At 37.2% G+C, this 19656-nt stretch overlaps 1 protein-coding gene across 3 annotated transcripts in view; it reads left to right on the top strand.

Annotated features, from left to right (window-relative positions):
* Positions 1 to 277: 277 nt before the first annotated feature.
* The window catches only part of NUP35 (nucleoporin 35), a 35780-nt gene continuing 16401 nt past the window's right edge, over positions 278 to 19656 (top strand). Inside the window, exons 1-5 of one of the 3 annotated variants that reach the window (XM_068543870.1) lie at positions 288 to 362; positions 2229 to 2334; positions 3460 to 3630; positions 5391 to 5518; positions 8062 to 8122. In XM_068543870.1, coding sequence (XP_068399971.1) covers positions 3471 to 3630; positions 5391 to 5518; positions 8062 to 8122 — 349 coding nt within the window. In that variant the 5' untranslated portion in view covers positions 288 to 362; positions 2229 to 2334; positions 3460 to 3470. Of the gene's footprint in view, positions 363 to 572; positions 694 to 2228; positions 2335 to 3459; positions 3631 to 5390; positions 5519 to 8061; positions 8123 to 19656 lie in introns of those variants that run through there. The other 2 variants (XM_068543871.1, XM_068543869.1) reach the window with 2 other exon arrangements.

Raw genomic sequence — 19656 nt, 5'->3', positions numbered from 1 at the left:
ATCGTGAGTAAAATAACTTGTGCTTCTATAAAACTCAAGCACCAACAAATCAGGAGGCTCACAAGGTGAGCAGAAGAATTCCTAGAACCGCAGTTTCCACATTGTTTCACCACCCTACCAGTAAAGACCCTCTCTGAGACGTTGCATCTCCGAAAAGACTGTTTTCCCATTCCAAAATGGCGGCTCCGGCGCCACAACTTAGGTATAGCGCATGTCCGGAAGTTACGCAACACCATAAGGTAGCGCGCCCCTACCCGTGGGGAGAATTTCCGCCATTTTTGAAAATCGGGGAGGTGTGGGGCTAAGCGTCGCCGCTGCTGGGATGGCAGCCTTTGCCGTGGAACCCCAGGTGCCCACGTTAGGTGAGTAAAAAACTGCTTTTCCTCCCTAGCACTGCGATGCACACCGTAATCTTGGAAGCGGGCAAGCCTGAAAGGCAGTAGTCATAGGGCTCTCGTCTGCTAATTTCAGCCGCAGAGGGGCAGGCTCTGGCTCGTACCCAACTTCTTAGTGCGCCCCCTACTCGAGGAGTCTCCACCCAGCCGCTACCAAGGCGGCTCCGGGAAAATGCGGGCCCCGAGGAGGACGAAGAAACGGCGGTCTTGTGGTGACTAAGCTGTTTTGTGCCCCCATACGCCGGAGCCAGACCTATCCATACCTGGGATTCCGCCAGCGCGGGAGACGCGATGCTAGGTTCAGGGATCCGGGGAAGCGTTGGTGGGAAGGAACTCACCTGTGAACACCTGGGTGGGCAGTGCCCTGGGGTGTGGTTACCTTTCACCTCTGTTTGGTCACCTAGGCTTTTAGTTCCTGTTTGATTCCTTCCTTCTCTCGGGCTTTGCAGAAGAAATCTGTTTTTGAAGGAAGCTTGAATCGTGCGACATTTAATTAACCAGGTGATGGCAGCCATTGAGGTATTAGCCTTAATAGGAAGCCAGGAGTTCGCTCGATTTCCCCTGCCTTTATCTTGGGAAAATGACTAAGTATTGTAGGAGGTCTTTTCCTCTAATCGGTCACGTCATGATTTTTTTTAAAAAATTCATTACCATTATTTAATGGGGAGGGGCATTGCTGAGATGTGTTGTCTTCAGAAAATCTTGCCAAGTTAGCAGGATGTCGATTTTGTGTGTGTGTGTCTGCTGAGTTTTGGGATTTGTGAGAACCGTCGAATATCTTAGAACAGAAAATAAATCGTCTACTGTCATAGAGATGTATTTGAAAGTTCGGTTACAACTTTGAGTTTGAAAGGAGAGCAAACAGGATATGTATCTGTAGAATGAGTTTTATTAGAGTTGAAGGATATATAATGCTTGCCATGTTTTGTGCAAAATAAGCTTCTTTTGAGAATAGAGTAACTTGTTTTAGCATTAGTTATAAAAAACTAAATGCATAATATCAACAGAGATACTCAGCTACATTTAAAGTTGGTCTAGGTATTATGTCTTGTATTATTTTAGAGGTCAAAAACTTTTCATTCCAGTTCCAAAGTTTTCTACTCAACAAAAACATTTTGGAGTGTATGTTTTTTGGGGTTACAAATATGAATAAACCTCTGGTCAGAAATCTGACATTAGTTGTATTAATTGTTCAAGTCCACATATTGCAGATATTCCAGATGAGGAATAAACATTTTCCCAGCACCTAATGGTATTGTAAAACTAATGGTTACTTCAACAAACAGTGCTAGCCGAGTAAGACACCGTACTTAACATGTTAGGAGTACAAGACTGAAATGGAATTTAAGACTTGCCAGATCCATTGGTATAGCTCTCTAAGTGAAAGGGTTGGGTGGTAACTGACAGTTCAGTTAAGAGCCCTTTGTGCCCTTCTCACTCTGCTGCTTTCTACTCTATCACAATATACATTCGGATGTGTCAGAAATTTTCGTGACTTCATTATTACTATACTTGCCATATATGTTTTTTTTTTTTTCTTTTGGGGCTGGGAGAGTGAAGGTAGTTGGTGGTACCTAAAGCTTTGTAATACATTTATTACTGTGGGTTTATAAATATATGTTCATAATATGCTTTTATTTAGACTTTTGGTTTGATTTTAGTGTTATGTTCTTTGGAAATATGTAATAGTACTGTGGTAACATCGTAACTAGCACTTTGAAGTAATTACAATGTAATATAGCTCTTCACACCTTATTTCAGTATTTGCTTTATTCTTTTCCTGAATTTCTTTTCCTTTTTCCTTTTTTTATGTGTTTGCATTTTAATATCTAGGTCTACTATGATTAGAAATAAGAGGAAGAGTAAATAATTGACAGCATTTGGATAGCAAGAAACACATTTTTGAGGCTGTTTAGAAGTTAAGGAATAGTTAATAAAGGTAATATAAATAACATACCAAATGTTTGACCTGTCTGAGTGCCATGAATCACATTCAGGCTTGTCAGATAGTTGAAAAATTAAATTTTCGTAAGCAGAAATTGCAAATTCTACATATACACATCAGTCCCTCAGTTTTGGCTATTGTAAGATACTATTAGAATAATAATAATAACTAATATTTGGTGAATACTTACTGTATATTAGGCACTTGAGGTAAGTGCTTTACTTGCTGTTAAGTCTAATCAAAGCTCTGTGGGTGGGTGCTACAATTATGTCCATTTTGCTGAGACTGGAACCGAGGTCTCTTCACTCCAGAGCCCATGTTTTCCTTACTGGGCTATTTTGTCCTGAAATTAGAGGAAGTTATAGCTTCCTTATTTTCATAGTTGGAATAATAATAATACCTACCCTATAAATTGTGAAAAATAATTTTGAATTGATGATCCTGAAGTATCAGTTCTTAAATTGGTTTTTTGTTAGGGAGACTTTTATTGGTTATTCCTCACTTTAAAATGAATGGTTTTAAAAAATGACCCAAAAGATAACCTTTCCAAATCTTTTCAATATAATTGTTAGTTGGTATGCTAATCATCACATTATTTCATATGTGCTTTAATGTGTGCATGATTACACTTTTATTACAAAAATGACTGACAGTTGTATATGGGGAAAGAAAAGCGGGACATACAGCACGCTAAACCTATTGTGTTTGATTTGCTTAGACTTTGTGTAACTAGTGCACCTTGTTCTTGCTTTCGGTTGTTACATAGTAGAAGCTGATCCAGAAATGGAAAGAAATTATTCTGTATGTATTAGGGATTTTTTTTTTAGACAATAAGCTAAAATGTAAAAATTTTAAAATAAATGTTCATTCTTAAATCTATGAAGTAATGTAAACAAAAACAGCTGTCAAATATTATTTGGTTAATACAAAATATTTCACATTTTTCTAGAAATAATTTTTATTGTTTTTTAAAATAATAAAATTAACTATGGTTCTGTAATACTTAACAGTTTTGATGAAATTCTCAAAATTGTTTATGCTGGATTCTTGCATCTTTTTGTTAGATATTGTTACATTAAAGTCCTTTCTTTGTATTATTTTATTTTCTGATTCATTTAGGATCTGAACCAATGATGCTGGGTTCACCCACGTCTCCAAAGCCAGGGGTTAATGCCCAGTTCCTACCTGGATTTTTAATGGGGGATTTGCCAGCTCCAGTGACTCCACAACCTCGATCAATTAGTGGCCCTTCAGTAGGAGTAATGGAAATGAGATCACCTTTACTTGCAGGTAGGTAAATTGCTTAAAATAGTTTTATAGTACTATCAATACATGTACTAGAATTTTAAAAAGGGTAGTGGTGCAACGTTCACCCTCAAACCACATTTATTTAAAAAAATTAAGCAGTGTCTCTATTTTTTATTTTAAGATTATTGGAATAGCGGTGTAAGCAATATAAGTTACTATAATTCCAAGAACCACTCACTAAAAATATGTATACTACATTTTATTCAATCTAAGAGGCCATTGATTGTAAAACTCACCATTATTTTAAGTACCACTAAGAAAGAAAAACACTAAATATGATAGAACACCATTTGCCAATTTTTGTAAATTATCCGTTTCAGAGATGTTAAAGTGTGTGTGGGTGGGGGGAGGGGAATATGGTCGTTTAACTTCAGCTGAATTCAATTTAAATAATTCATCTTAAATATAATAATAGCAAATAGTCAAAAGAAGTGTAATTTGAAAATCTGTAGATATGAATTCTACTTCTAGTCATAGTGAATTAAGAGTCTCACTTATAGTGTGTTTAGTGAAAGGACTTACTCCACAAACTATGATTTGCAGTTGCCAGCCCAAAATGTTATGTAAATGAAACGTATCTTTTACAGGACTCTTTTAGCAAACAGATATTTTAAAAGATAACTTGAAAGTTTTGACTGTGACTAGTGAGAGCTACAAAAATGGTTGAATTCCAGATGTGAGCTAATATCCTTTTAATAGATGTTTAAATGAAAATTCTTCTTACTTTAATTGTCCTTAAGGTATTATTTCGGTTAAAGTGGTTTATTATCTTTTTTTTTTTTTTTTTTTTTTTAGGGTTGATCAGGGAGAATTATAAGTTATATTCTGGACAGATTTTTGTTTTTTACATATTTCAAGTGTATTATTTTATTACTGTAGCTACCATATATTGAGTGTTTATGAGCCAGGCAATATGCTAAGCATTTTATATGTTATTTTCATTCTTTTGTCAGTCCTAAAGGGTGGTTAGTAGTATCCTCCATAAGAGGAAACTGAGGCTAAATGCAGTATAGAACTTGCTGAAGCTCACTGGTTAGTGACAGCAGGAGGTTAAAGCCCAGGTCAGTCTTGTTCTATAGCCTGTGCTCTAATCTAAATACCTTATGCCGTACTGTCTAGGCTCAGACATTAGTCTTACAGAGGGCCTGGACTGCTTCGCTACTTGGCATTGTTGATTCTCTGACTTAACGAAGATCCCTTTGTATCCCCCAATGTTGGTCCTTTTCCTGTATGTTTATTATGTACTTAAATATATTTCTACTGTGAGAAACACGAATAGGAATTTGACAGTCAAATTCCACATTAGGAGATTATATTCAAGTGTATACAAACTGCAGCTGTTTAATACCTACTTTCAAGTGAGAAATAGGATCAAATTTTGTATTGAAATGTTAAGCATCTTGTAGAGAAAACAAAAGTTGCATGTGTTTACTAAAAACTAAAATTTCTATTTACTTATTCTGGAACCTTTTATTCAAAGTGCAGTCTATGGATCACCAACATTGGCATCACTGGGAGCTTGTTAGAAATTCATAGTCTCAGGCTCCATCTCACATGATCTGAGACATAACCTGAATTTTAACAAGATGCCTAGGTGATTCTTATGTGTATTGAGGTTTGAGAAGCGCTGGGAGACAGGAGTTGAAGTCATTATTTTAAAAATATTAATTTAAAAGATCTTACCAGAAAGATGGAGGATTTCTTTATTTTCTCATCTGTCTATATTTTTTGTACATTGTTAGGTGGGTCACCACCACAGCCAGTTGTACCAGCTCATAAAGATAAAAGTGGAGCTCCACCAGTTAGAAGTATATATGATGACATTTCCAGCCCAGGACTTGGATCAACACCTTTAACTTCAAGAAGACAGGTGATATACATATCCTCATTCATGACTATACATATCCTCGTTCATGACCATACATATCCTTATTTCATGTTTTTATGTGGTTATACAGGGAGGGTCAGTAATTTGAAGTGTTTGCCTGAGGTCTGTTTTAGTGTAAGTTTATTGCACAGAATAAGCATTAGGGACAGTTATCATAGAGTCTAATTAAATTGTGTTTATCATGAAATGTACTTAAAAATGTAATAGAACTTAGATAATTGTCTCGTATAGGTAATTCTGTGGCTTTTAAAGGTGTGCCTCTTCACCTGTCCATGCCCCCAACCTCATTAATAAACATGTAGAAATGATTATCATTTAAATTGTTCATTGTTTAAAAAGTTCAATATTTATACATAATTTTGTGAAAGAACAAGTGAAGATTCAGGGTTTATCCAGATCTAAGGCACCTTGTAATGATTTGAGGTCTTTATTTTAGGGATAGTTTTATTAATATAAGGCCAATATCCTTTTAGAGCTGTGTTCACTGTTTACTTATTTTACTAAAAACGCTTCCTCCTGCATGTTTATGAGCTGATGGTTTAGTGTGTTCCTGGTGTAGGTGTTCTGATGGTGATGTTAAGTTTTGGTTGGTGTAGATGTAGGTGTTCTGATGGTGTTATTTTCAGTCAGATTATACAAGTTAGGGATTCTCTGTTTTAATGGTACTGATAGCACAAAAAAGTATGTAATACTTATGAAGTACCTACAGTGTACATGGCCTAATCTTATAACTTCTCATGTATTGTCTCATTTAATCCTCACAATGAATCTGTGAGGTAGCCCTTACAAGCTTTATTTTATCATTGAGGAAACTAGGACACCGAAAGCCTAAGTAATTTGTCAAGGGTAAGTCAGCTAGTCTAGTAGAGCCAGATTTTAAACCTAGCAATCTTGAATCTAGAGCCAGTGTTTACAAGAGCAGTGTTCTGCTAATACATACTACTGTGATTACTCTTGATTGTCAGTTGAAAGGTAGTGTGGATTTTTCTTTTATGTTGGAAGTTTAGTAGCTTTTATAGTCAAAAGTTTTCTCTCCTATTACTATTATGCCTAGAAGGATATATAAACAAAGTGTATCAGCTAAACTGGTAAGTTCTTTATATAACAACATTTCTGCTGTTTGATTTGGAGAAATATTTTATGGCCTTTCCCTAAATCAAATATAGCATGCTTGTTGGCAAGTTTAAGAAAAGTAGAAAAATCTTTCAGTAAACTTTGATTATAGGCTTGATATGCATGGCATACTAGGCCTGTTTGTCAAGGCAAAATTAATTCATTGTGTTAAACAGATTACTTTCTTTTTCCAACACTTCTACACGTGCCCTCCTGTCAAGTGTAGCAGCTACTAGCCAAGTGTGGCTGTTGACACTTGAAATGTGGCTAGTCCTATACTGAATTGAGATATACATGCGTACTAGAAAATTAACAACTACTTGTGTGGTTTGTGTTATATGTGGACAGTGGTGTTATAAACTTAACTATGTCCAGAATATTCTGGTCTGGAGTATTTTTCTAGAGGTTGATAGATATATCTGATGTTTAGTTTGATATGAGGATCTCTGGCTTATAAGTTTATGCCAGTTTTCATTACTTCTCTCATAATACATGAAAAGAAAGGTAGTTTATAGTTATTGCTATGTTCAAAATGTCTAAAAATCTTGTGGGTCATAATTTGTAGAGAAAATTTTTGATTTGGAAGTTGGTAAGAATATTATTAAAGTCCAAATTAGTTTTGCCGCCTGACACTTCAGTCAACCTCTCTCTAATCAGGAAAGAAGTTATCATTAAGAATTGAACAATGCATTTTGTATCACTTCTAACAATCTCTCAGCATTTGGTCTGGTTGCTGGATAATAGCCAGATTTTAGATTTTCTTAGTTTAGTCAGAATCTGTTAAAAAAGTTTCTCTCTATATGTTTACTTCTAGAGAAAGAGTCTGTTTCTCATTCTGGATTAGATATTTTTGTTTTTGTTTATAGAAGGACTTTTAACTACTTTAATCTCTAGTTTTCTCACATTTAAAGGAATTAGTCTTTGTTACTTTCTACTAGTAAAGGCAGAGATATGCTGTCTTTTACTGTGTAGACTGATTTGAATCTATAGTATTTCATGGTTTGTAAATGTCAATTTAGAAATATAGTTTTGCCATCTTTCTATTTTTCAATGTGAACTTGATGATTTGAGGAATCACCATTATCTCTGTTATTTCAAATATTGTATCTTAGGAACTAAAAACAAATAGCAGTGTTACTGTTTACTAAAAATAATGTCTTTTTACCTAATGCAACTTTTCTTATATTAAACATATAATATGCTAACAAGTCTGGCATTTTAGATTAATACTGTTCAGCTTAAAAAAAAAACAAAACTTAGAGAGTACTCTTCAATTGTGAGCTAATAGGCATTTCCAATACCTAGTAGACATTCAGTTGTCTGTTGAATGTAGTTTTTCAACACTTATTGTGTTTGTGTTTTGGTTAGAACTTTGCATTTTTACTTTAACACTTTCTTCTGTTTTCATGTAGGCAAACATTTCAGTAATGCAGAGTCCTCTTGTCGGAGTTATGACAACTACTCCTGGAACAGGTAAGCAATGCCTTTTAACACCAATGACTATTCTTTACTCTTTGAATGAAGATAATATAAGACCTTTGTTGGTCATTGCCAAAATTTTGTCTTTTATATTTCAAACTTGGAGACTTTCTCAAATGTCAGTAACTTCCTTCAGCAAGGAAATATTTATCTGTATAGTATTCTTTTCTGAACTTATAGATAAGATGTGATATTTTACTGAAAAATATTAAGAATTTTAAAAATTATGTATTTAATAGTGTCTCCTGAATTGTTAAAAACTGTAATTTTAAAAAAAGTGGTTGCAATTGAGAAGAAGAAGAATACAGAGACTGAATAATAAAGATGTTTTGAGAGATATTAGTGCATAGCTATAAATCTAAATGTCATTGACTACAAACAGCCACTGATTATATCTCATTTTTCTTTAAGATTAATGGTTTTTTTTATCACGGTTAGCATCATCATAAGCACAGCTCTTCTAACATATTTGTATATTTATAATTTATCAAATGTTCACTCAGTAAATACTTGAGCATGTAACCAAGTATCAGGCCTTGGGAAACTGAACAAAATAGATAATCTTTGCCTTTATGGAGCTTACATTTATTTATAGAATTCACATTTATAAATAAAATAGTTTGTTAGAAGGTAATATATTTTATGGATGAAAATTAAGCAGCAAAGGGAAGTAGGGAGTGAGGGCTTATATTAACTAAGGTAGTGTATTAGTTTTCTTTTGCTGCCATAACGTATTACCACAAACTTAAAAATGGTTTAAACAGTTCAGTGTACTGTTTTACAGTTCTGGAGGTGGGAAATCTGAAATGGGTCTCAATGGGCTAAAATCAGGGCATTGGTAGGCTGTATTAATTTATGGAGGCTCTAGGGGAGAATCTGTTTTCTGCCTTTTCCATCTTCTAGAGACTGCCCACATTTGTTTGTGGTCCCCTTCCTCCATCTTTAAAGCCAGCAACATTGTATCTCTGACCATTCTTCTGCAGTCAAGTCTCCCTCTCTCTCTTTTAAGGACTCTTGTGAATACTTGGAGCCCTTCTGGATAATCCAGGATAATCTCCCTATTTTAAGGTCAGCTGATTAGCAATCTTAACATCTGCAACGTTAATTCTCCTTTGCCATGTAATATAACACTCCCAGGTTCCAGGGATAAGGACATGGACATCTGGGGGTGAGGGGAAGCATTATTCTGCTTACTACAAATAGTTATAGGAAAAGTAACATTTGCTCAAAAACATGTAGGGCAAGTTTTCTAAACAGAGGAAATAGCAAGTACAAAGGCACTGAGGTGGGATTGTGTCTGGGGTGTTCAAACAAGTATAAAGAAGTTACTGTGAAATGGAGTGAGTGAGGGGGCGAATAATAGGAGATGAGGTCAGAGAGATAATGTGGGCTGATGCAACAAGGCCTTGTAGGTCATCGTAACAGTCGGTCTTTACCCAGAAAAGGTGGAAAAAAATAGGATGAGACTGGTCCTGTGATGTGAATAGACTTTGAAATAAGGAACAGGGTGGAAGCAAGGAGACCATACAGTTGGCTACTGCATTAGTCCAGGTGAGAGATGGTGGTGGCTTAGACATAAAGGAAGGCAGGAAAGAAGGAAAGGAGGAACAACAGCAAACACAGACGGAACAAAAGAAACAGTAGCAAGACAGTAGGGTTAAATGAACCAAATGGACAATTATATAAAACGAAATGTGCTAAACACTCCTGTTTAAAGGCAAGCTGGTAACAAAAGTAATATCCGATGACAAGTTAGATCTTTTTATCTTCCAAATCTTGATTTCTTCAAGCAGTCTGAGTCATCATGGCAGTGTTCTTAAAGTCTAGATTTCTACTACTGGTTTGTTCAAGGCTATTTCTATTATGTTCCTCAAGTTTCTTCCAGCCTCCACCCACCGCCCTATTCGAAAGTCATTTCCACACTTTCAGGTATTTGTTACAGCAGCATCCCTTTTGGTACCAAAATCTGTATTAGTTTTAAATTGTTGCCATAACAAATTACCACAAACTTAGTGGCTTAAAGCAACACACATTTACTACATCATAGTTTCTAAAGGTCAGATGTCGGGGCACAGCTTGGTTCTTTGCTTTAGAGGTCAGGTGTTAGCAGGGCTCTGTTCTTTTCTGGAAGCTCTGTGAATGAATCTGCATTCAGGTCGTTGGCCAAATTCAGTTCCATGTCATTGTAGGAATGAGGTCTCTGTTTCTTTGCTGGCTGTCACCTGTAGGTTGTTTTCAGCTTCTAGAGGCTGCCCTCATTCCTTGGCTTATGGTTCCCCGTCTGTCTTCAAAGACAGCAATGGCAGATCAAATCCTTTTCTATGATTTGAATCTCTCTGATCTCTCTCTTCTATTGTATCTCTGATTTGACTTTTCTGCCATCTGCTGCTGTTAAGAGCTCATTTGATTACTTTGGGCTCACTGGAATAATCCAGGGTAATTCTTTAAGATCAGCTGATAAATAACCTAATTCTGTCTGTAAAGTCCCTTCACAGCAATACCTGGCTTAGAGTTTGATTGAATTACCAATCAATCAAACCAGGGGACAGAAGATTTGGGGTGATGTCTTTAGATTTCTGTCTGCCACATATATATAATGGTGAAAAATCTAGGATGTCACCTCTGTCTCAGTTACATACTTGAGGCGAAATATTCTAGGGGAATTAGTTCAGGTTTTAACAATCCTAATTTGATCAAATAGGCAGATGACAGTGCTTTGTTATGTGATAATGCTTTGCTACGTGGCTATTTGTTATAATATTGACTATTCGGTTGAGTCAGTAAGTGATCCCAGAGACATTGAAGATGCAAAAGCACATAATGTTAAGTAATGTATTTTATGCTTTAAAGGATCTCTTAGTTGCCTGAAAAGCATGCATTGTAATATTCTGATTGCTGTCAAGTGGAAGAGTACAGGATTAAAGTTAATTAAACCTCCTTTTGTTAATTTATTTTTTCTAATACTGTAACTTCTATGAGGTTCTTGTAATTTTAGAAATCATATGTGAAAATATAAGAACTATGATAGCAAAAGATAACTGTCATAAATTGGCCACTGGGAGCCACTGCTGCTTCTTATTTGAGTTTAAGGAATTTATGTAAAGTCTTAATGGGGCATAAGTGAAAAAGAATACTTTCTTTTTTTTAAGAATACTTTTGAAAAGATGTGATAGACAAGAGGACTGTCATGCATGGTCAATACTAAAGAAGACATGGAAGAAAGGAGTTGAGAAAATTGAGGTGGAAAATGAAGACTTTTCACTTACAGCTATTTTTTAAACTCTTATATTTAGTGTTAAGTAAATGAAAATTTCTTGTATGATTTGTAAATTTTAACTTTCTGAGATTGGCACCTTTTGTAAAGAGACGTCACGGGATTTAATGGCATGAATTGCTATTTTATGCTTAGGTCCTTGTATCCAAAGGTGACTTTGGTTAGTTTTTAAGTCTGAAACTGAGGTTAAAAATCTCTTTTAGAATCTTATTTCTGGTGTAGAAAAACCTTGGTCATATAACAAAGTGGGAAATCTAGATTAAAGAATTTCAAAAACTTTTTTCAACCATTATGGCTTCTGATAAACAATACTGAATGTTTGCCCTCTCTGATAAACAATACTCAATGTTTGCCCTCTCTTTCCCCATCCTCACCCCTCAATTTTCTTCTGTTACTATTTAAATATTCCTCTACTTTTCATCCTATTTTTATTTTAAAAAATTTATGTTTATTTTTTTCTTTAGGATTTTTTTTTTAAACATCTTTACTGGAGTATAATTGCTTTACAATGTTGTGTTAGTTTCTGCTGTATAACAAAGTGAATCAGCTATACGTATACATATATCCCCATATCCCTCCCTCTTGCATCTCCCTCCCATCCTCCCTATCCCACCCCTCTAAGTGGTCACAAAGCACCGAGCTGATCGCCCTGTGCGATGCAGCTGCTTCCCACTAGCTATCTGTTTGCCACTCTCTCACTTCATCCCAGCTTACCCTCCCCCACCCCCGTGTCCTCAAATCCATTCTCTGTGTCTGCATCTCTATTCCACTCTTGCCCCTAGGTTCATCAGAAACATTTTTTTTTCTTTTTAGATTCCATATATATGTGTTGGCATACGGTATTTGTTTTTCTCTTTCTGACTTACTTCACTCTGTATGACAGACTCTAGGTCCATCCACCTCATTACAAATAACTCCATTTTGTTTCTTTTTATGGCTGAGTAATATTCCATCATATATATGTGCCATATCTTCTTTATCCACTCATCTGTTGATGGACACTTAGGTTGCTTCCATGTCCTGGCTATTGTAAATAGTGCTTCAGTGAACATTTTGGTACATGTCTCTTTTTGAATTACAGTTTTCTCAGGGTATATGCCCAGTAGTGGGATTGCTGGGTCACATGGTAGTTTAATTTTAGTTTATTTTTTTTTTTTTTTTTAAACATCTTTATTGGAGTATAATTGCTTTACAATGGTGTGTTAGTTTCTGCTTTATAACAAAGTGAATCAGTTATACATATACATATGTTCCCATATCTCTTCCCTCTTGCATCTCCCTCCCTCCCACCCTCCCTATCCTACCCCTCTAGGTGGTCACAAAGCACCGAGCTGATCTCCTTGTGCTATGCGGCTGCTTCCCACTAGCTATCTATTTTACATTTGGTAGTGTATATATGTCCATGACACTCTCTCACCCTGTCACATCTTACCCCTCCCCCTCCCCATATCCTCAAGTCCATTCTCTAGTAGGTCTGTGTCTTTATTCCCGTCTTGCCACTAGGTTCTTCATGACCTTTTTTTCCCTTAGATTCCATATATATGTGTTAGCATACTGTATTTGTTTTTCTCTTTCTGACTTACTTCACTCTGTATGACAGACTCTAACTCCATCCACCTCACTACAAATACCTCCATTTCATTTCTTTTTATGGCTGAGTAATATTCCATTGTATATATGTGCCACATCTTCTTTATCCATTCATCCGATGATGGACACTTAGGTTGCTTCCATGTCCTAGCTATTGTAAATAGAGCTGCAATGAACATTTTGGTACATGACTCTTTTTGAATTATGGTTTTCTCAGGGTATATGCCCAGTAGTGGGATTGCTGGGTCGTATGGTAGTTCTATTTGTAGTTTTTTAAGGAACCTCCATACTGTTCTCCATAGTGGCTGTATCAATTTACATTCCCACCCACAGTGCAAGAGGGTTCCCTTTTCTCCACACCCTCTCCAGCATTTATTGTTTGCAGATTTTTTGATGATGGCCATTCTGACAGGTGTGAGGTGATACCTCATTTTAGTTTTGATCTGCATTTCTCTAATGATTAGTGATGTTGAGCATCCTTTCATGTGTTTGTTGGCAGTCTGTATATTTAATTTGGAGAAAAGTCTATTTAGATCTTCTGCCCATCTTTGGACTGGGTTGTTTGTTTTTTTGATATTGAGCTGCATGAGCTGCTTGTATATTTTGGAGATTAATCCTTTGTCAGTTGCTTCATTTGCAGATATTTTCTCCCATTCTGAGGGTTGTCTTTTCGTCTTGTTTATGGTTTACTTTGCTCTGCAAAAGCTTTTAAGTTTCATTAAGTCCCATTTGTTTATTTTTGTTTTTATTTCCATTTCTCTAGGAGGTGGGTCAAAAAGGATCTTGCTGTGATTTATGTCAAAGAGTGTTCTTCCTATGTTTTCCTCTAAGAGTTTTATGTGTCTGACCTTACATTTAGGTCTTTAATCCATTTTGAGGTTTTTTTTGTGTATGGTGTTAGGAAGTGTTCTAATTTCATTCTTTTACATGTAGCTGTCCAGTTTTCCCAGCACCACTTATTGAAGAGGCTGTCTTTTTTCCATTGTATATTCTTGCCTCCTTTATCAAAGATAAGGTGACCATGTGTGTGTGGGTTTATCTCTGGGCTTTCTATCCTGTTCCATTGATCTATATTTGTTTTTGTGCCCATACCATATTGTCTTGATTATTGTAGCTTTGTAGTGTAGTCTCAATAACAGAGCCTGATTCCTCCAGCTCCGTTTTTTCTTTCTCAAGATTGCTTTGGCTATTGAGGGTCTTTTGTGTTTCCATACACATTGTGAAATTTTTTGTTCTAGTTCTGTGAAAAATGCCATTGGTAGTTTGATAGGGATTGCATTGAATATGTAGATTGCTTTGGGTAGTATAGTCATTTTCAAAATGTTGATTCTTCCAACCCAAGAACATGATATATCTCTCCATCTATTTGTATCATCTTTCATTTCTTTCATCAGTGTCTTATAGTTTTCTGCATACAGGTGTTCTGTCTCCTTAAGTAGGTTTATTCCTAGGTATTTTATTCTTTTTGTTACAGTGGTAAATGGGAGTGTTTCCTTAATTTCTCTTTCAGATTTTTCATCATTAGTGTATAGGAATGCAAGAGATTTCTGTGCATTGATTTTGTACCCTGCAACTTTACCAAATTCATTGATTAGCTCTAGTAGTTTTCTAGTACCATCTTTAGGATTCTCTATGTATAGTATCATGTCACCTGCAAACAGTGACAGCTTTACTTCTTTTCTGATTTGGTCTCCTTTTATTTCTTTTTCTTCTCTGATTGCTGTGGCTAAAACTTCCAAAACTATGTTGAATAATAGTGGTGAGAGTGGGCATCCTTGTCTTGTTCCTGATTTTAGAGGAAATGGTTTCAGTTTTTCACCATTGAGAACCATGCTGTCTGTGGGTTTGTCATATATGGCCTTTATTATGTTGAGGTAAGTACCCTATGTGCCTAGTTTCTGAAGAGTTTTTATCATAAATGGGTGTTGAATTTTGTCAAAAGCTTTTTCTGCATCTATTGAGATTATCATATGGTTTTTATCTTTCAGTTTGTTAATATGGTGTATCACATTGATTTACGTATATTGAAGAATGCTTACATTCCTAGGATAAACTCCACTTGATCATGGTGTATGATCTTTTTAATGTACTGTTGGATTCTGTTTGCTACTGTTTTGTTGAGGATTTTTGCATCTGTGTTCATCAGTGATATTGGTCTGTAGTGGTTTTGGTATCAGGGTGATGGTGGCCTCATAGAATGAGTTTGAGAGTGTTCCTCCTTCTGCTATATTTTTTAAGAGTTTCAGAAGGATAAGTGTTAGCTCTTCTCTAAATGTGTGATAGAATTTGCCTGTGAAGCCATCTGGTCCTGGCCTTTTGTTTGTGGGAAGATTTTTAATCAGTTTCCATTTCAGTGCTTGTGATTGGTCTGTTTATATTTTCTGTTTCTTCCAGGTTCAGCCTCGGAAGGTTGTGCTTTTCTAAGAATTTGTCCATTTCTTCCAGGTTGTCCATTTTATTGGCATATAGTTGCTTGTAATCTCTCATGATCCTTTGTATTTCTGCAGTGTCAGTTGTTACTTCTACTTTTTCATTTCTAATTCTGTTGAATCTATTTGAGTCTTCTCTTTTTTTTTTTCTTGATGAGTCTGGCTAGTGGTTTATCAATTTTGTGTATCTTCTCAAAGAACCAGCTTTTAGTTTTATTGATCTTTGCTATTGTTTCCTTCATTTCTTTTTCATTTATTTCTGATCTGATCTTTATGATTTCTTTCCTCCTGCTGACTTTGGGTTTTTTTTGTTCTTCTTTCTCTAATTGCTTTAAGTGTAAGGTTAGGTTATTTATTTGAGATGTTTCTTGTTTCTTGAGGTAGGATTGTATTGCTATAAACTTCCCTCTTAAAACTGCTTTTGCTGTATCCCATAGGTTTTGGGTCGTCGTGTTTTCATTGTCATTTGTTTTTAGGTATTTTTTGATTTCCTCTTTGATTTCTTCAGTGATCTCTTGGTTATTTAGTAGTGTATTGTTTAGTCTCCATGTGTTTGTACTTCTAATAGTTTTCTTCCTGTAATTGATATCTAGTCTCATAGCGTTGTGGTCGGAAAAGATACTTGATACGATTTCAATTTTCTTGAATTTACCTAGGCTTGATTTGTGACCCAAGATATGATCTATCCTGGTGAATGTTCCATGAGCACTTGAGAAGAAAGTGTGTTCTGTTGTTTTTGGATGGAATGTCCTATAAATATCAATTAAGTCCATCTTGTTTAATGTGTCATTTAAAGCTTGTGTTTCCTTATTTATTTTCATTTTGTATTATCTGTCTATTGGTGAAAGTGGGGTGTTAAAGTTCCCTACTATGATTGTGTTACTGTCGATTTCCCCTTTATGGCTGTTAGCGTTTGCCTTATGTATTGTGGTGCTCCTATGTTGGGTGCATAAATATTTACAATTATAATATCTTCTTCTTGGATTGATCCTTTGGTCATTATGTAGTGCCATTCTTTGTCTCTTGTAATAGTCTTTATTTTAAAGTCTATTTTGTCAGATATGAGAATTGCTACTCCAGGTCTGTTTTGATTTCCATTTGCGTGGAATACTTTTTCCATTCCCTCACTTTCAGTCTGTATATGTCCCTAGGTCTGAAGTGGGTCTCTTGTAGACAGCATATATATGGGTCTTGTTTTTGTATCCATTCAGCCAGTCTATGTCTTTTGGTTGGAGCACTTAATCCATTTACATTTAAGGTAATTATTGATATGTATGTTCCTATTACCATTTTCTTAATTGTTTTGGGTTTGTTATTGTAGGTCTTTTCCTTCTCTTGTGTTTCCTGCCTAGAGAAGTTTCTTTAGCATTTTTTGTAAAGCTGGTTTGGTGATGCTGGATTCTCTTAGCTTTTGCTTGTCTGTAAAGGTTTTAGTGTCTCCATCGAATCTGAATGAGATCCTTGCTGGGTAGAGTAATCTTGGTTGTAGGTTTTTCCCTTTTATCACTTTAAATATGTCCTGCCACTCCGTTCTGGCTTGCAGAGTTTCTGCTGAAAGATCAGCTGTTAACCTTATGGGGATTCCCTTGTATGTTATTTTTTGCTTTTCCCTTGCTGCTTTTAGTATTTTTTCTTTGTATTTAATTTTTGATAGTTTGATTAATATGTGTCTTGGCATGTTTTTCCTTGGATTTATCCTGTATGGAACTCTCTGCACTTCCTGGAGTTGATTGACTATTTCCTTTCCCATGTTAGGGAAGTTTTCAATTATAATCTCTTCAAATATTTTCTCAGTCCGTTTCTTTTTCTCTTCTTCTTCTGGGACCCCTATAATTCGAATGTTGGTGCATTTAATGTTCCAGAGATCTCTGAGACTGTCCTCAATTCTTTTCATTCTTTTTTCTTTATTCTGCTCTGCAGTAGTTATTTCCACTATTTTATCTTCCAGGTCACTTATCCGTTCTTCTGCCTCAGTTATTCTGCTATTGATTCCTTCTAAAGAATTTTAAATTTCATTTATTGTGTTGTTCATCATTGTCTGTTTGCTCTTTAGTTCTTCTAGGTCCTTGTTAAACGTTTCTTGTAATTTCTCTGTTCTGTGTCCAAGATTTTGGATCATCTTTTCTATCATTACTCTGAATTCTTTTCCAGGTAGACTGCCTATTTCCTGTTTATATGTTTGGTCTCGTGGGTTTTTACCTTGCTCCTTAATCTGCTGCATATTTCTCTGTCTTCCCATTTTGCTTAACTTTCTGTGCTTGGGGTCTCCTTTTCGCAGGCTGTAGGTTCATAGTTCCCGTTTCTGGTGTCTGCCCCCAGTGGGTAAGGTTGGGTCAGTGGCTTGTGTAGGCTTCCTGGTGGAGGGGACTGGTGCCTGTGTTCTGGTGGGTGGGGATGGATCTTGTCTTTCTGGTGGGCAGGACTGCGTCCGGTGGTGTGTTTTGGGATGTCTGTGACCTTATTATGATTTTAGGCAGCCTCTCTGCTAATGGGTGGGGGGTTGTGTTCCTGTCTTGCTAGTTGTTTGTCATGGGGTGTCCAGCGCTGGAGCTTGCTGGCCGTTGGGTGGAGCTGGGTCTTAGTGTTGAGACGGAGAGCTCTGGGAGAACTCTTGCCAATTGATATTACATGGGGCCGGGAGGTCTCTGGTGGTCCAGTATCCTGAACTTGCCTCTCCCACCTCAGAGGCTCAGGTCTGACACCAGGCTGGAGCACCAAGACCCTGTCAGCCACATGGCTCAGAAGAAAAGGGAGAAAAAGAGAAAGAAAATAAATGAATAAATAAATATGTAAATAAAATAAAGTAATTAAAATAAAAAATTTTTTAAAAAGTATTAAAATAAAAAAGTAATTAAAAAAAAGAAGAGAGCAACCAAAGCAATAAAGAAATCCACTAATGATAACAAGAAGTAAAAACTATACTAAGATAAACATAAAAATCAGAAACAAGTCAGTCGCAGACAGCAAACCCCAAGGGTACAGCTGCTCCTGAAGTCCACTGCCTCAATTTTGGGTTGATTCGTTGCCTCTTCAGGTATTCCCCAGATGCAGGGTACCTCAAGTTGATTGTGGGGATTTAATCTGCTGCTCCTGAGGCTGCTGGGAGAAATTTCCCTTTCTCTTCTTTGTTTGCACAGCTCCTGGGCTTCAGCTTTGGTTTTGGCCCCACCTCTGTGTGTAGGTTGCCCTCAGGCTTCTGTTCCTCCTCAGACAGGACAGGGTTAAAGCAGGGGCTGATTAGGGGGCTGTTGCTCATTCAGGCCGGGGTCAGGGGATGTAGGGGTAAGGTAGTTAGTAACAGAGGCCGTAACATTGCCACAGCCTGAGGCGCGCCATGTGTTCTCCGAGGGAAGTTGTCCCTGGATCATGGGACCCTGGTAGCGGCGGGCTGCACAGGCTTCCGAGGGGGTGTGGGTAGTGACCTGTGCTTGCACGCAGGCTTCTTGGTGGCTGCAGCAGCAGCATTAGCATTTCATGCCCGTCTCTGGTGTCTGCTCTGATAGCTGTGGCTCATGCAGTCTCTGGAGCTCATTTACGCGGTGCTCTGAATCCCCTCTCCTTGCAGGCTCCATAACAATGGTCTTTTGCCTCTTAGGCAGCTCCAGACTTTTCCCAGACTCCCTCCCGGCTAGCAGTGGCTCACTGGCCCCCTTCAGGCTGTGTTCACGCAGCCAACCGCAGCCCTCTCCCTGGGATCTGACCTCCCAAGCCCGAGCCCCAGCTCCCAGCCCCCACCCACCCTGGCTGGTGAGCAGACAAGCCTCTCGGGCTGGTCCGCACCGATCTTCTGTGTGGGAACCTCTCCACTTTGCCCTCTGCACCCCTGTTGCCGCGCTCTCCTCCGTGGCTCTGAAACTCCCCTCCACTGCAGTCTCCGCCAGTGAAGGAGCTTCCTAGTGTGTGGAAACCTTTCCTCCTTCACAGCTCCCTCCCACTGGTGCAGGTCCCATCCCTATTCTTTTGTCTCTGTTTTTTCTTTTTTCTTTTGCCCTACCCAGGTACGTGGGGAGTTTCTTGCCTTTTGGGAGGTCTGAGGTCTTCTGCCAGCGTTCAGTAGGTGTTCTGTAGGAGTTGTTCCACATGTAGATGTATTTTTGATATATTTGTGGGGAGGAAGGTGATCTCCACATCTTACTCCTCTGCCATCTTGAAGGTCCACCTTTCATCGTATTTTTAATTAAAAATTTTATTTTCTTGAGAAGTTCTTTCATTTATCTATCAGCTCTCTTCTCAGG

The sequence above is a fragment of the Eschrichtius robustus genome, chromosome 5, assembly GCF_028021215.1.
Source record: "Eschrichtius robustus isolate mEscRob2 chromosome 5, mEscRob2.pri, whole genome shotgun sequence".
Classification (NCBI taxonomy): domain Eukaryota; kingdom Metazoa; phylum Chordata; class Mammalia; order Artiodactyla; family Eschrichtiidae; genus Eschrichtius; species Eschrichtius robustus.
Note: the sequence above shows the minus strand (reverse complement) of the source record. Positions and strands in the feature narration are given on the sequence as shown.